The 16,879-nt window shown below is 43.1% G+C and overlaps 1 protein-coding gene across 5 annotated transcripts in view; it reads left to right on the top strand.

The window, feature by feature from the left end:
- Positions 1 to 16,879, top strand: part of KALRN (kalirin RhoGEF kinase) — a 653,746-nt gene that overhangs the window by 477,135 nt on the left and 159,732 nt on the right. For 2 of the 5 annotated variants that reach the window (XM_057696217.1, XM_057696216.1), the window contains exon 34: positions 2,907 to 3,331. The exons of the other annotated variants lie outside the window; for them this stretch is intronic. In XM_057696217.1, coding sequence (XP_057552200.1) covers positions 2,907 to 2,969 — 63 coding nt within the window. In that variant the 3' untranslated portion in view covers positions 2,970 to 3,331. Of the gene's footprint in view, positions 1 to 2,906; positions 3,332 to 16,879 lie in introns of those variants that run through there. 5 annotated transcript variants of the gene reach the window in all.

Genomic DNA, 16,879 nt, shown 5'->3' with positions numbered 1-16,879 from the left:
ATAACAAATATGCTCCCCATTTATGGCAATTTTTACACCACTGGATGTCCAGTGACGTCTCTTATGCACCCAGGGACTGTAGAATGTCTCTGTATAACTCAGAAAACTCGTATTTTGAGTGTCTAATATTAGAATGAGACCTACAGTATATTAAATAAATGTTTCTATGAAGGAGTCTGTACCTAAATAGAGGGAGATGGGAGAAATCTCAATATAGGAGCCCCTTCAAAAAAACAGAATTCTCGGGAGCTCTGGTTAATAAAAGCTGCCGTCCTATTAAAATGGGTTTCACTGATTCTTGCTTCTCATGGCAAATGCCTAAGTGCTTCTGGACAATGTATGCTGGCAGATATGAAAATGCAGTTGAAATGCTACAAAACTCAGGTTTTCCAAACATAGAGTGCATAGAAAAGGCCTCTGCCTTAAGAATTTTGAACAGGTGACCCTTACAATTACCAAGGAAACATTTCAAAAAACTCATCCCAGTCTCCTCAGTGGCCTGCTGAATAGGATGCCAAAGGTACAGGGGGATTGGATATGGGGTATCTGTGAATGCCAAGCAGAGAGTTATTTTCTAAATAATACAAATCATTAGCATTTCAAAGCAATCTAATGGCCTTTTTTTTTTTTTTAACCACACTTCCACTTAAACTTTTGCTACTAGTCTTTGCCTTAGGCCAGATTTTTAGAAAATCATCTCAATAAGATCACGAATGGCTATCATTTTTAAAGTTAAGAGGTGTGCATTGGTGTTTACTGTTTTAAGGTACCAACTGGACTGTATAAACGAATGGCTTCCTATGTAAACGTGTGTGCATTTTCTCAGAGTTTTGGAGAGCAAGTGTTTGGTTTGCCTACATGCCCTTATATATATAAGCAACCGTCATCAGACAGATTTGCAGGTACACAGAGACCATCACAACTTGAGGTTTAAAATGGGATAAAAGTTTTTGTGCAAAATCTAATGAATATACATAATGAAGTGACCCAAACCACTTCTAGTTAGGTCCTCAAGGATAACATGGATTCTCAAAACGTGAGGGATGCTTTCTAAGACCTTTGGAATCCACAGCATACACAGGTACAAATATCACTTAGCAGATGGATTCTCCTTTATAAAAGGCAACCTAGCACTGTGGTTAGGACAGCTTTGGAGTCAAACCAACCTCAGTTCAGATCTCAGCCCCTCCACTTGCCAATTGTGTGATCCTGGGCAGGACCTCAGTGCGCCAATCTGCAAAATGGGGGTAATGGTATTACCCACCCCATAAGGTTGTGGTGCAAAGTGCATGAAATGATGCATGTCAAACACTCAGCACTTCGCCAGGCACATGGTAAACATGCAATAAATATTAGCCATTAATAATCGTGATAATAAAAATGACACATAAATTAGCTATTAATAATGATGACACTAAAAATATTTTTTAGAAACCCTTCTCCCCCTTCAGAATTTGAACCATTGTATAAAGAGCCAAAAGTCAAACTCAGCACTTGTAAAACTATTAAGTTCTGCCACTAAATTCTGCCATAAATTCTGCAGATGTAACAGCCCATCTGTGAACTGGTACTGACAGTGAATTATGATGTGAGGACTATGTAACCAGGACATCTGATGCTACCCGCCCCCCCCCCCCCCCCCCCGTTAATGGAAACATTATGCAAAGGAAAACATGATTTAAAATTTTTGTATCCCCTTTGCCCTGGAAAAGGTGAGCCCAGTGGGCACCAGTACTTTGTCCTTTCACAAGTGCATGCGTACTGTCCCTGGCTTTACAATCTCATCTCCCTCCTGAATCCTTAGCACTCACTGCCTTCCCACAGTTCAGGGTAACTGCCATTGAACTTGATGCTGAAGTGTTTTCTCTCCCTTAATGAACAGTTTTTGCCTGGCTGGAGTTCTTACTAAGAGAGTCTCATACTGTTTTTCTCATTTCTCTAAGGCAGTCTTTGACACGATGAGCTGAGCCACACTCAGATGGGAGGTCATACTCTTTAATTCATCTTGAACTTCTCACTTGGCTAAGAGCCACTGCTTTTTAAAATATTTCACTCTTCCAATAGCACTAGAAATTGGTTCTCTTTGAGGGGCCATCATTCTTAAAGAAAGGATGATTCCATTGCCTCCAATAGCCCAGTAGAGATGGTGGAACCACACTGGAATATGGGGTCTCTGGCATGGCTCCCTCACTCCCTCCTCAGTAATCCATTCCCTCAACCGGCCTTGCAGCCTGCACGAGCCTTAGAAAAAGTCCAGATTACCACTTTATGGACCCTGGAAACACTTGAAATCAGGAACCTTAAGTACGTTACTGCTAAAGATCTGCTGTTTAAATGGGTGAACTTTTCTCAGTTTCTTTCCCCAAGTTGAATGTCAGGTAAGACTTGGTAGGGCATAGGGACCCTAAGAGAGTTGAAACAGGAAAACAAAACAAAAAGGGTATGAAATAAACACTAATGATCACTGCCACTGGACTTCATGTTTAATGCTTCCCTATTCATGTTACTCGTGGCTCTCCTCCTCCTAATCTGTCTGGGAAGTTGGAAAGCCACAGCAGGAGTGCTCTACAGGGGACTAATTCAAGGAAAAGTGTGCAGATTTGGGCTCTGACAGTATTTCACAGTTAAAAAGCAGCCAGTCAGCGATCCTCCTCTGGATCCTGGACCTGGTGGGCTTCTTCTGAACCTTCCGACAGAGCACTGTCCTACACAGCACTCTGCTTCCTCCATTTCCTCTAAAATAAATGACTGTGTATTTGCCAGGTTGCACTCTGCGTTGGGTGGCTAGAAAAACACCAGGTCACACTGATGGCTTCACTCTGTTTTCTGTAAAGGGCTACAGGATCTCATGGAAATTTTTGTAAAGTTATATGCAAATTACAGAGCCCCGGCCCTTTTCTTAACAGGATGGCAACCTTGCTCCTCGGTGGTACCTGGGACCTGGAGATCCTTTCTCCACTTACGTTTAGCGCGCAGCTCACCGGGTTAGCCGTGCCGCCGTTGGGACCTCCCACCTGGACTCCCATCACCCACCTCTCTTGAGACTACTCTGGCAGGGCTGGTGTGGGGTGCAGCCTTTGCGCAAAGGGCAACATGCTCCAAGCAAAATCTGCCCCCCTGGGCCATGGGCTCACCCCTCGGGGCCCCTTGCTTCTTTCTCTACTGGGTGCAATTCGAGGTTGCCGAGCTTCTCTCCAAAGTCTAAAGTGGTGGGACAGTAGGGACCTGTGAGAGGCCCCATGGCCTGATGCACCCCCCTCCCCCAGCTCCCAATCTGAACACCACGCACCCCCTGGGCCCTTGCTGCCCTAGGGGTCTGCCGTGTGAGTGGGCAGGGTCATTAGAGGGATGTACTTGTCCCTGGAGTCTTTCTCCAGGTTGAATGTTTCTATTGTTAGTGGCCCCAATCTAGAAAAACCCATCATTCCAATCCAGCCTGCCTGCCCCATATCATGAGAAGGAAGGAGGAGGAAGGAGGGACAGCTTATGGTTACGGTTTATGGAAAATGAGGGTCAACTCCAGCTGCTCCCAAACACTGGCAGGAACCACTTCTCCCAACAAATATCCTATCTGCTTCAGCCTACCCAGGCTTTGTCATGATTTTCTAGGACCTCCCTAACCTCACTCACTCCTGAGGTGTCTAGTTCAAAGATCACCCTCCCAGCCTTCCTTGGCTCCCAAATTATCCTGTTAGGTGGCAGGTGGAAAGAGGGGAAGAAATAAATGAAACAAACTGGCCACGTGTTGGTAATTGTTGAGACTAGATGATGGGTATGTGGGTATACATTATATCATTCTCTCCCTTTTGTATATGTTTGCAATTTTTCATAATAAAAAGTTAAAAAATTAAAAAAAGTCCTCCAACTTCCAAAACACTCAAGAGAGAGCCCCCACCCCTAACAGAGAGTTTCATGGAAACCCACACCAAGGCAAGAGGCAAAGATGATTCCATTACATATATATATGTATATATGTATATTCATTTTCTAATTTTTTTAAGGCCCACTGCTTTATTTTCAATAGACTAAACCTTATTTCTAAGAGGTCCCAAAGTTGGGCTTACTTCCCCCAGCTGGGTTATGGGGGAGGGCTTGGGTAAAGGGTTCCTTAAAATCCTGAAAGTTTACACTTCCATGTATCTCACAATCATATTGTGAGGATGGGACTTGTTCAGTGTTCTGAACTTTGCAAAGGAAATGTGCTCTCAATTCAAAGTGTCATTCTCTGGAATTGCACCTGGCTCAGGAAAGGACTGTCTTTGTACTTGAATTTAAATCCAATGGACAACCTTAACACGGGCATTTGCATGACTAAGAATTGCTGCTGTCTTTTTTCCATATGTCACTTTCTTGAATGTGTTCTAATAAAATGATTCTAAAGCAGGCTGTTGATATACAGTGATTTATAAATACTTTCTGCTGAGTGCTGAGGCCCTTAATTTTCTATCAAGAATTCACCCCACCCCACTTTCTGGAAAGATCTGTCTGCTGGGGACAGATGCAGTGAGCGTACGTCTGGCCTGGTGGTGGCACCACTGCAATTGCAGTCACTAATGAGAATCATGTCATCCACAGCGATTTTGTCCTCTGGTTGCCTAGCAGCAGAATTTGTTTTCCAGAATAAAGATGGTCATATGAAGTAGATGAGTGTGGTGGGGGGAAGTGGAGGGGGCGGGGCAGGAACAGGAGCAAGGCCGAAGGAGAGAGACAAAGGCTGCCAAAAAGAGAGGTCAAGTTCTAACTCATCCTGTTCAGTGATGAGTCAGCACGTTCAAGTGATTGTCAGTTGTTAAATTTTCTTTACAAAATTGCACCTTCTGATATCAAGTTAGAGAAAGTAACAAATCTCAAAATCTCAGTAAGCAAACTAGAAGCAAACAAAAATGTGTATTTCCAAAGGTAGATATTTTGAGAACCATTTTTGATTCCATTCTTTGTCCTCCTTCAGCCAGACTGGCTGGGGCTCTCCTATGAACCAGTAACCAACTTGGAACAGTTCTTTGGGACAGGAGGCTTTGTTAGAAACCTTGTAAGGGGGAGAGAAGGCAGGACGAGACAAGGAGGCTTCCATATACTGAGCACCCTTCTCACACCAGATGCTGGGAAGGCACTTGATATATATCAGCTCCTCTAGTCTTCAGAGCCATCCTGAGAGGTAGGCAGTACTGTCTTCATTTTCCAGATGAAGAGGCTGAAGCTGAGAGAAGTAAATAGCTTGTACAAAGTCATAAAACTAGAAAATAGCAAATCTGTGATTCAAATTTAGGTCTCTGATCCCCAGACCCACGCTTCTTCAGACCACAGGGTTGATGTCCAGTGTCCAACCTGGGCTCTCCCTTGTGCCTTGCCATGGTCTTTAATGAATTTTGCAACCTCTGTCTGCCCTAGGGGTTGGTGGCGGATGGCAGAGCCAGCATCCTGCTCTTCCTGTGTGTTTGGAGATCCCTTCCAGGCCGCGGTTTTGCAACCCACATCCACGTACCTGGGACTTAGTTTTGTAGAGCACAGGCTGGCGAGGCTGACCCCCCCACTTGGTTTTCACAGGAGTTTGCTCTCAGCAAATGTTTGAGTGCCCCCAGGTGTTGGGCATTATGAACTAGGTGGGCAAATATAGACTCAGCCCCTGTTCTCACAGAGCTCACCAGTGGAGGAGACAGACATTAATCTAGTTACCCTTGAATGGATATATAATTATAACTGGAAGGGACCTTGGAGATCATTGAGATCCACAGATAAAACTGAGACCCAGAAATGCTAAGCAGTTTGCTTAAGACCATATAGCTAGTTAGGGGCACGTGAGGACTAGAACTCAGTAGATTTCTCTTCTTAGACTGTCTGTTCCCTACTACGTCACACCCCAGTCTCTTGCACACACACAGACTGCCCCCAACCACAGCCAGCCCTGTGAACATATTGATCAGTCAGCACACTGTCCCCAGCCTAGGAAAACCAGATAGCACACTTTGTATGATAATCAAACAGCACAGTGACCTGAACCCCTGAGAACTGCAGTTACCCAAGCCTTGTTTGCAGAGTTATTTCAGAGCCCAAAGCAGAAACAGAGAGGCAAGTCTCCCATGCTATAAGGAGGGTGCTTGCAGGTGTCTCAGTGTTTTGGTCTGACTCTGTATTATCTCATCTCCCAGGTTCAGCAGTCATTCATTAACTTATTCAACAAATATTTATCAAGTACCCCCTAGGGACCATGCACAGTTCTCAGAGCTGGGGACACAGCAGTGAAAAAGCAGACTGCCCTCATGGAGTGAACATTCCAGCTGGTGGAGACAGACAATAAACGAAATGAATAAGTAAATATCAGCATATTAGAAGGTGATAAATGCTACAAAGAAAAGTATATCAAGAAAGGGAAGTGGGGGGTGCTAGGGGAGGAGGGTGATGCATTTTTAGGTAGGGTGGTTGGGGAAAAAGACGTCCCTCAGAAAATTGTGTTCTCAGTCATCATTTCTCTCACACACACACACACACACACACGACTGTGCAGTATGATTTGGAAAGTCCCATAAGCCTTCTCCTGCCTCCTTCAGAGAAATAAAAGTTTCTTGGTAGCATGTCCAAGAGTCCAATTCCTATCTTTCCTTTTTTTTCCTTTGAGCCAAATCAGTGGTTCTCAAACGTGAGTGTACACCAGCAACATTCGGAGCACTTGTTGAAACACAGATTGCTGGGCTCCACTCCCAGAGTTTGTGATTCGGTAGGTCTGGGGTGGATCCAAGAATTTGCATCCCCAGATGCGGCCGCTGCTGGTGGTCCAGGGACCTCACTTTGAGAGCCACTAGGTTAAGTATTATAGCTGGAAGATCTCTGTAAAAATCCTGAGACAGGATGTCTGTTCTTTGGGATCCATGGACGTTATCAAAGTAGCTATTCCTGGAAGAGCAGGATCCTTAAGATGTGTGACTTTTTAAAAACTGGGGTACGTTTCAGAAGCCACAGCCCAAGACCGCAAGCATTGAAGAGGTAGGACAGAGGACAGATTGTGAAAAGATGGTGACGATATTTCATTGCTTGTCTATCGATGTTTTGCATTTTCCTAGCATTTAATAATTTTACAAGCCCTTTTCCTCACTACTCTCTTTGGGCAGTTAACCTGTTAGGTAGGTAGTTACAGATGTCATTATTACATTTTGTAGATAAAAAAATTGAGACACAGAGAGGTTCCGTGGCCTCCCTTGGGCATCAAGGATGAGAACCCCAGTTGCCTTACTCCTAGTCCAGTGTTCTTTTTCTGCTCACACTCTTCCTAACTCGAGCTGTAGCTTTCTCCTGGGGCATCTACCCCGGGCCATTAAAATCCAGGACATGTAGTAGCTCTGTGCCTTTTGCTCTGTTCAAAATCCCACTTGCTGCAAGTCGATTATCCATGTGGGTGATTAACTGTGACGAATACTGAGCCCTGCATGAGTTTCCTCTACCATAAACACATTTCTCTTCTACTACCAGGTATTGTACAGAGAAAACGCTAACTCGTTTTCATGTTAGCCCAAGCTAGAACGAATCATCGTGAAAGCAAGCCTGCTGGGGGAAAAGCAGACATCATACTTTGCAGAGGCAACAGAAATGGCATTTGGTTATGCGAACCTTTGCTTCTGTCCCCTTAGTTAGATGATTGAAAGTCTCCTGTGACGCTAAAGCATGTGCTGAAAGGAGAGTGGATTCTGTCAAATCTGATGGCTGATGAATCACATTCTCAGGTATTTAAATATACTGAAAAAAAAAAAAAAGTCATGGACATTAAAGATAAAATTCTGCTTTCCAGAACTTGCCTTTCTTCCTTATTTTCTCCAGTCCTGCACTGAGTCTTCATAGTGAACGCGTAAGGTCTCCCACTGAATCTCACAGACGAGGACCCACGGGTTACAAGGAGCTGTTTCCTTTCAGCTTCCATACATGTTTTGACCATCAAAGAGCCCCAGGTTTTAGAAGTTTTATTTCTAAAACTGCCTTCATCTGTCTTTCAACCCATGATATTCTGACATTTTCCTCCTGTACTGCCATTGGGACCACTCATTTATTCAATAAGCACTCAATAAGTACTTACTGTGTACCAGACACTGTAAGAGCCACTGAACAGGCTATGAAAATGAGTTAGAAATAATCCTGTCCTCAAAGAATATGGCATTTATTAGAATCACTTTGTAAATTATATAGATTAGTCAACACTGAAGTATATTCTAGATGTAGGTAACAAACCCATGTGGGCGTCTCCCCATTTTAATTCTCTATATGCTCAAAGAAAGCTAATTAGTGAGTTATTTTAGCTTCAACATAAAATAGGCACCATTAGGAAAGAAAACTTACCTGGAGAGGAGAGTGGGGTAAGGAAGAATCTCTACTCTGTAGCTCTGAGCACACACTGAGATGTGTGTTAGCAACCCAAAAGCACGGTAACAAGGGGGTGGTGTAGGGTCGATATTCCACATGTAGACTGTGACAAATTGAATTTATGAGGATCATAAAACTTGGATGATTAGAAATTCCATATTGATGAAAGATCTGGTGTGAATGTGTTTTTGCTGAGCTTTAGACTCCAAAGTGTGCTGTAAAAATGACTATTCCTTAGAAATACATAGCTCATGCCCACTGCAATGCAAGGATTGAGCATATAAGAGAACAGGTTGGGCTGGAGGAGATGGGGTGGCGTGCAGAGGATTCAGGTAGCTGCCTCCGTATGAGAAAACCCACGAGGAGAAATGCAGACCACAGTTCAGCAATGTGTGTGTGCACGTGGGTGTGTACCTATGTGTACACACATACATGTGCACAGGAAAGGTGTTGAAGCCCAGTAAAAATGATTTTATGAGGATGTGAGCCCTTTAAATAAATTCCAAATCCATAATCCAAAAAGGAAGACAAGTTTAGAAAACCAAAATTGCAGTCAGACCAAGGGCTCAAGGAACACCGCTCACACAGCTTCCTCCTGTTTGTGTCGCGTCACCCGATGGTGTAACAGCCCTCACTCCCTCTGCTCCTTAAAGGAGCTGCCCAGGTTCTGACTCCACTCTGCTTTCGGTTGGGATTTGTGAGTAGTTGAATCCCAAGACAGGGGTTCAGGGCAGATATGCAGCTGGATCTCAGATCTGTCCCAAGAACCCTATTTCTGCCAGCTCTGCAAACCTGTCCTGTCCTGGGAGGCAGTTTTCACAAGTGCTGTATCCAGCTTTACCAGTGACCATTAAGGGTGCTAGTGGTGTGATCATTAGCCAGGCCTGCTGTGGGTGGGTCTGGTCATGGATGGAGGTAGCCACAGGGAAAAAGAGCAGTGATGGGGGGTGGGGGGGGTCTCCATGTATCTGCCTTTGAGTTTCTGGGGTGGCTGGATAAGGAGTGTTATTCTGTTTGTTAGGCTGTCCAGGGATTCTGTTGCCTGGTGTTGGTGACCTTTTAACAGGCCTTACACCCAAGCATCATGTGAAATTTTTAGATTTGGCTGTGCTGACTCCTGCTTGGTGGTTGCTGTGGCATCAGTCAGGGTAAAAGGACCCCAGGGTGAGAGTGGGGACTGAAACGTAGTTGATGTAGAAGCAGGGTTTCGATTTCACAGGTATGACACCCTCACTCTGAGAGTGACCCAGAGGTAAGGCCCTCCAGGAGTTGCTCTGGTATGGGGACTTGCATGGGCATCTTGGCCCTAAAAGGAGCAAGTGTTTAAATTGATTTACACAGTTAAGTTCCTCCAAGGCCACAAGAAGTTAGCAATGGAAATAGGAGGATTTGTACTTCCCAGACTCTTCCTTCATTCTCGTTTGGTATTGAAGATGCTGACATATTGCTTTATTTTTGGGGACAACTAACCAACAAACTCATTGGAGAGCCATCAATGTAGGTCTCAAAACCAGACCATCACAAATGATCTAAGTACTCTGTGTCCACCCTGCAAGGCCACACGGCAAGCTTAGAGATGGAATCGGTCATTAAAGGGGAGGCCCTTGAAGGGTCTGATTGGTTGGTTTGTGTTGCAGGATGTAAGTGATCATACTCCAGCTTAGTGGCACAGCACACGGTTGCTGGCAGGGCCGGGCAGGTGCATAGCCTTCTAGAAGAGGCCATCCAGTGAGCATTTCTAGCTTCTGAGGAATGAATGATTCAGAAATTAAAGTGAGAAGGTAGTTATCCCAGTGAGCCTGATGATGTTATAAATATGATTGCTTAGACCATTGCCACATGCCAGTTTCCCATCAGACCTCAAATTTGGCTATAATAGTCAGAAATCTGGCTGTTTTCTCCTGGATTAAATATCTTATGAAAGAAGCATACGTGAGTAGGGGTGGTGGTGGGGATCCAGAAGGTTGAGGTGGGAGAGTCTCAGTATTTACACCGGTCCGGACCCATTGGTCTCTTTGGCAAATGTTTGACATGGGGGAATGATGTCAAAGATTATGCCCAAAGTCATGTGATGATTTGGGTTCTGGAGGGTCCCCTTCACTATCAGAGACTATGGGAAAGGCTAATAAATCCAAGAGATCAATGAGGGGGTCATTTATCCAAAAAGCAAGAAATGAATATTGTCAATAAGGAGTGACCCTTGATAAATATTGAATACTAGATACCCATCATACCATTTATTCACTCAGCAAATACTTATTGAATACCAGCTATGTGCCAAGCACTATCCTAGCAACAACAAACCAGACAAGAATTCCTGCCCGCATGGAGATTACATTCTGATGGGAATACAAATAAATAAGTAAAACATAAAAAATACCAGGTGACGACACATGCTACAGAGAAAAATATAGCTTCAAAGGGATGTAAATAGTGCAGGGGCTGAGGGAAGAAGTGAGGGGAGGATCTGAGTCCTGGTGTCTGACCTAATCGGAGATGCAGAGTGTAATGAAATCAGGCCAGATGGTCTCAAGGCAGATGGTGGTCATGTGGCTGTGAGTGTGGGAGCAGGGGGAGGGTTGAGGGTTCTACACAGATCTTAGAAATCTCTCTTCATTACTCCCCAGAAAAGCGTGAAGACTTGGGGAGGAGTGGTCTTACCTAGGGAACAGGTAGGGGCTCTCAGGTAAGATGGTCTCTCCCCCAGCCTTCATGACTCCATGGAGCCAAGAGGGTGGCCAGGAATCTGCCTCAGAAGTCAAGTGGGACCCAGACTACTCCCCCAGCCTCCACCAGGGGTCCAGGAGAGCCTTTCTGATATGGCGTTAGCCTAGGTTAGAGGAACCTGGATTCCATTCAGTCTGATGAGGACTTCACCTGTGGTGTGACCAGGCATCCCTCAAAGTTCACATGGTGAGATTCTTGGAAATAAATCCAGGCATGGTCCAAGTATAAAATGAGTCCGGGAGCCAAGAGCTCATGGAATACACTATTCATAAATCTCTAGACACTCAGAGGGGCCCTGTAGATTCTGAGGAGTGTGCTATGATATTTGTTTTGCTCTTCATAGGCTTAAAATTTGAATTCCCTTTGGTTACCTCCCCTGGTTCCCAGCAGACTGCAGGACCCCTTAAGTCTAGCTTGATAAAGGTTCAGCAACAAGAAGAATAGTCTCCAGTCATGCCTGTTTGTGGACAAATCCCAGTTACCAGTGTAAAGGCAGAAGGAGTTCCAGTTCTCTTTATCAAAAACCAGCATGGAGCCCTGGGAAACCCTGCGAAGAGGCATAGGAATCATGCTAGAGGCTTAAGATATGAACTCAAATAGAATCTGTTCCTTGGGCCCAAGGAACAGATATGTTCACCCTAGATCTGAGTCCTTGGCAGCAGGAAGGTGGCTCAGTCACGGTTGTGGAGTAAGTGTAGCTTCCCCATTTCCTCTCCCCAAACCCCACTTCGAACTCATAGAACTTAGGTGGCAGATGGCGGGGGGAGGTTAAGGAAAAGTTGGCTTTCTCCTCCCATCTGCATCAGTTTGCCCTCAAGAGACAAGCCTTTGAGGTTGAAGGCAAATGAAAGGGGAGCTAGCACATGTACACACGTGTACACACACACACACACACACACACACACCCCCTCCCATTCATTGCGTAATAGCTTCCCACCTAATGCAAAGCCTCATTTCTAGAGAGACGCATTGTAAAACTACGTCCAGAGAGTTGTCTCCCTTAGTTATATAGAAACGTTAGTCTCAAATGGCATTGGTTAGCCCCTCTAGAAGAAGGGCTGCATGGAATAAGCTCATTGCAGCTCAGGTTTTAGTCCAGGAGCCAATTGATGCATGGCAAAAAAAAAAAAAAATCACATTCTCCGTGTGGCTATGAGAAATCAGATGTGATATTTGGTCAGGAGGGGGCTTCTGACCATACCTGGTATGAGTCAGCCACCTTTGGGCCTATCCTGATAAAAGTTTAATTTTGAACTAAAACTAAAACTATAGGCTGCAAAAACATTGAAACTTACATGTAGATGTAGATGATTAGCTAGATAAAGAACCAGTGTAGTTTTATAGGCTCCGTGTCAGATCATACTAGTCATTGGATTTGTCATTGCTACAGAATAAGTTCCATGAAGGCAGGGGTTCTTGCCTGCTTTTTTCACTGCTATATTCCCACTGCCTGTACTAGTGCCAAACACATAGTAGGTACTGCGAGTACAATTGCATGGTATAAAACAAGTGTAATTTTTTAGTGTGCAGAAATACAGAGAGAAACATTTCCCATTTTCAGTGCAACCAGACTGGTAGGCGAATACTCCATTGCACCGCTGGGGAGTAGGAAGAAGTTCTGCAGAACAATGTCACACTTGGCAAAAACAAGTAGCCTGCTGCTTGAGTTAAGGATAACGCAAGAGTAGAAGACAGGTTTGTGGGTGATCTGATAAGCAAAGCTAAAATCTGAGATCAAGGGCCGGGACTGGTAAACAAGGAAAGCAATTGAAAAGTTAGCAAAGAAGCTCCAAAGCCGTAAGCGAAGGAGCAGGCAGAAGCCCAGGTGCACAGGCAGGTGTGGGAAACTACCGTGTGGTTTGAACTCGGACAATTCAAAGGATTCTGATAAATGCCAACTCTCCTCTCAACAGTTTTTATGTATTACCCACCCATGAGTGTTTAAACGTATCGCTTGACTTTGGGGGCTTGTAGATCATTTCTAATTAAGAATGGCAAATGGGGAGATGGAAAAAGGAAAAGCACCAATGGCCAGGAGCAGTAAAAAGAAGAAGAAACCCAGCAGCGTACATGTCTAAAAAAGTGAAACAATTGCTCTGAAGAGTCAAATTTGAAAAAAGTCTCTCATTTGGTTTGCTTCACTGAGCTGGTCGCCAATGAGGACTACAGTTCCAAAGATAGTGTTGATTGCAAATGTGCTTCTGCTCACTGTCCGCCCCCACCACTGTGCTCCTGAGTCTCATTCAACATTCCTGAAGCTCCAGGAAATGAAAATGTGAGAATTGATGCATCTGTTGTGAGTCAGCCTAAGAGATGGCCAACAATGGAATCTGATGCCAATTCCCTGATGGCAAATGAAGCTGGCCTTCGGCTTGATTTTATTGAGCTTTAGAACTGTTCCCAAAGTACACACGAGGAAAATAAAATCTGGTCCTTAACTACAATTATTGTATAGTCCAATTGGGAGAGAAAAAATATAAATATTTAAAGAACAAAATTCACACTACATACAATGCATAGCTATTGCATTAGCCTAAGAGATCCCAGAAGCTAGAATTCGCTCTCCTCCCTCTGTTTCTCTGTCCAACACCAAGGATGACTCATAGCATGTAATGGCTGTAATCTTCAGGTTGTTTAAAAAACTAATAATAAAGCTAATAATAATAATCATGGTAGTAGTAGTAACAACAGCAAGAATAAAATCTAGTAGTTCTTCCCAAATTGCATTTAGTTTCTGCATGTCTATATTTGTCTTAGAATGGCCCCTATACATCTGTCTCCCTTTCTTAACTTTATCTTTCCTACAACTCTCTCAGTGTTCCTGGACTCCTCCCAGTATGTATCCCTAAGAAAATATCTTCTCTATCCAGAGAAAAGCATGAAAGCAGGTGTATCTGTCAGGACAGGCTAGGTTATGCTGTGGTGACAAACAACTCTAAAAATACTGGTGGCTTAGAACAACAAAGGTTTATTTCTTGCTAACACGGTATATTCATAATGAGTTGGCAGGGTGCTCTATTTCTCATAGGGAATCAGGGACCCTTGCTGATGGATCAGCTTCTAAAGTTGCCAGTTACCATCCCAGACAAATAGAATTCTGAAGGATCTTAACCCAAAACAAAATGATCCAGCCTGGAAATGACTCCGCTTCATTGGCCAGGATGAGTCACATGGCCCTACAAAACCAACAGGGGCCAGAAAAACAATCCAGTTATTTGTCCAGAAGGCAAAGAGCTAAAAATATTTGGCAAACATCAGAACTACATTAGTGGTAACATTAAGTCATATTTGCAAATAATGTACATTTTGGCTCTCAGATTTCAGGTACAGGGTCTATTTAACAAGTGCCTGTGTGTGTGTGTGTGTGTGTGTGTGTGTGTGTGTGTGTGTGTGTGTGTGAATTTCACACATATGTGTTGAAATAACGTTATCCTGTTGAAGTCACTGTTTGCTTTCTGACTGTTACTCCCACTGCCTGATTTTCACCAGGCTCCATCCCTGACTATTAGGCCCTGTATATATTGGGTCAGTGCATCAATGTCTAATCAGAGTATAAAGATTAGAAGGCTTCTTGTCCTTTGTGACACTTTTTCCAGACTTAGTTTTTGAGGATACAATGTCCTGATGAGTCTAGAGGGACGTGAGCTTTTTCGCATCTTAGGGCTTCATTTATTACATTATTTATATGCTAACCTGTAGAGTTCTCTGTTGGTATCTGGCATCAGACTCTACACAGTAGGGATACAAACTTATTGCATCCTTGTGGCAGAGTCACTGACTAATGTTTGAAAGGACATTTTATGTAAGTGCAAGAACGTGACCACGTGCCTCATTGCTCCTGTTGTAAGTAGTGCTATACGAGTACACGACCTTGTTCGAGAAACCACATGGTTACTCCATCGTTAAGCAGCCAGTGGTTTCACTAGGAAGCCAGGGCATACTCTACTGTGAACCACATTCAGATTGTCTGCAAATACATGGTATTGGATACAGGCAGACCTGGGCAAGAAAAGATAGCGCTGCAGTGGGAAGGAAGGAACCCTGGGTTGGAGTCAGGGAAGTTGGTTTTGCTCCTTATTCTGCTATTGACCAGCTGTGTGAGCTTTTAAAAATATTTTAGCCAAATCATGTCTTCTCAAAACCTGCTTCCTCATCTGTAAAATTGGGAGGTAATAGGAACTTATCTCTAAATTTCATTCATACTTGAACATTCTGTTTTTCTATTACTGGCTTAGTTGTAACCTGGAAATCTATGAGTTTTACTGGGAAAAATCAACAAGCATCCATCCTAAGTAATGTAGAATTGGGAAAATGATATTTATATATAAGGGATAACCTAATTTTATACATAATTATTGTCTGTATTGATAAAACAGTAATTTTTTAATGTTTAACTTTGAAATATAGGCAGAAAGTTTGTCATAAATTAAGATATATACTTCACTTTCTCATTTATTTATCTATTTATTTTAAAAAAATTGAACCTCTACCATGTAATTAGCTGGGTTAAATGAGCAGAGAGGGGCAAGGGAATTGAGAACATTGGCAAGAGCCATTACTGAAATAATGGATCATGGAATACAAGCTGTATAGGAAGGACAGTGAGGAAAGGAGAGTATCAACAGATTGGAAGACAGTAGAGGGTACCATGAACTAGAGGTCCCAGTGGGGTTAAAGAAAGGTCATAGTAAGAGTAATTAAATAAAGGGGAATAAGCTGTGGTCAGGAAGCAAGATGTGAGGCTTCTCCTTCTGACCAAGATAGAGAAGTAAGGACCAGATATACTCCCCTGCCCGAAGCAACCAAAAACCAGATGAAATATAAGAAACAATTTTCAATACACTGGACATCAGACAACAAAGGACAGTGTGATCCCTGAGAGACAGGAAACAAAGTGAGCCCTATGAAAACCCTGGCTTACTGACCTGAAATTCTCAGGACATCAGGTTGAGTACTCAGAAGGATCTTACCTTAGTAGTAAGGAATAATAAGCCCTAGAAGAACTAGGCTCTGGTTTTGCCTAATAAGTCTTAAAAGGATCGGACTGTTTCAAAGTAACTTAACTGAATGCCAGGACAAATCTCAAGAGTAGTTATAGGAACACATAAATGTTGAGCACCCAATAAGGTGAAATTCACAATGTCTGCTATCCAATCAAAATTACTAGGCATGCAAAGAATCAGGAAAATATGACCCATAATGAGGGAGAAAGTCTATTGAAAGTTAGCCAGAATTGACACACATGTTAGAATTAGCAGACATGGACATAAAAACAGCTATTATTAAATGTTCCATACCTTCAACAAATTAAGGAGAGACATGGAAGACATAAAGAAAAAAAAAATGTTGACCCTCTAGAGGTAAAACTACAATATCTGAGGTGAAAAATCCCTGGTTAGGATTAACAGTAGATTAGATATTGCAGGAGAAAACATAGGTGCACTTGAAAGCATAGTAATAGAAACTATGCAAAATGAAGGACACAGAGGAAAAAATATTTTTTTCAAAAGAACAAAGCATCAGTAAGCTGCAGAACAATTTCAGGCATCCTAATATTCATGCAATTGGAGTTTTCAAAAGGAAAAGGGGGACGTAAAAATACTTAAACCAATAATGGCTGAAAAATTTTCAAACTTGATAAATGCTATAAACATATAGATCCAGGAATCCAAATAAATCCCAAGCACAAGAACTAAGAAGAAAACTACACCAAGGCATATCATAATTACATTGCTCAAAACCAGTGATAAACTAGAAAATCCTAAAAGGAGTCAGAGAAAAACATACATGCTCTGCACAGAGGAACAAA

The sequence above is a fragment of the Hippopotamus amphibius genome, chromosome 10 (assembly GCF_030028045.1).
Source record: "Hippopotamus amphibius kiboko isolate mHipAmp2 chromosome 10, mHipAmp2.hap2, whole genome shotgun sequence".
In the NCBI taxonomy this organism is placed as follows: Eukaryota; Metazoa; Chordata; class Mammalia; order Artiodactyla; family Hippopotamidae; genus Hippopotamus; species Hippopotamus amphibius.
The sequence above is the reverse complement of the archived record's forward strand: the minus strand, read 5'-3'. Positions and strand labels throughout refer to the sequence as shown.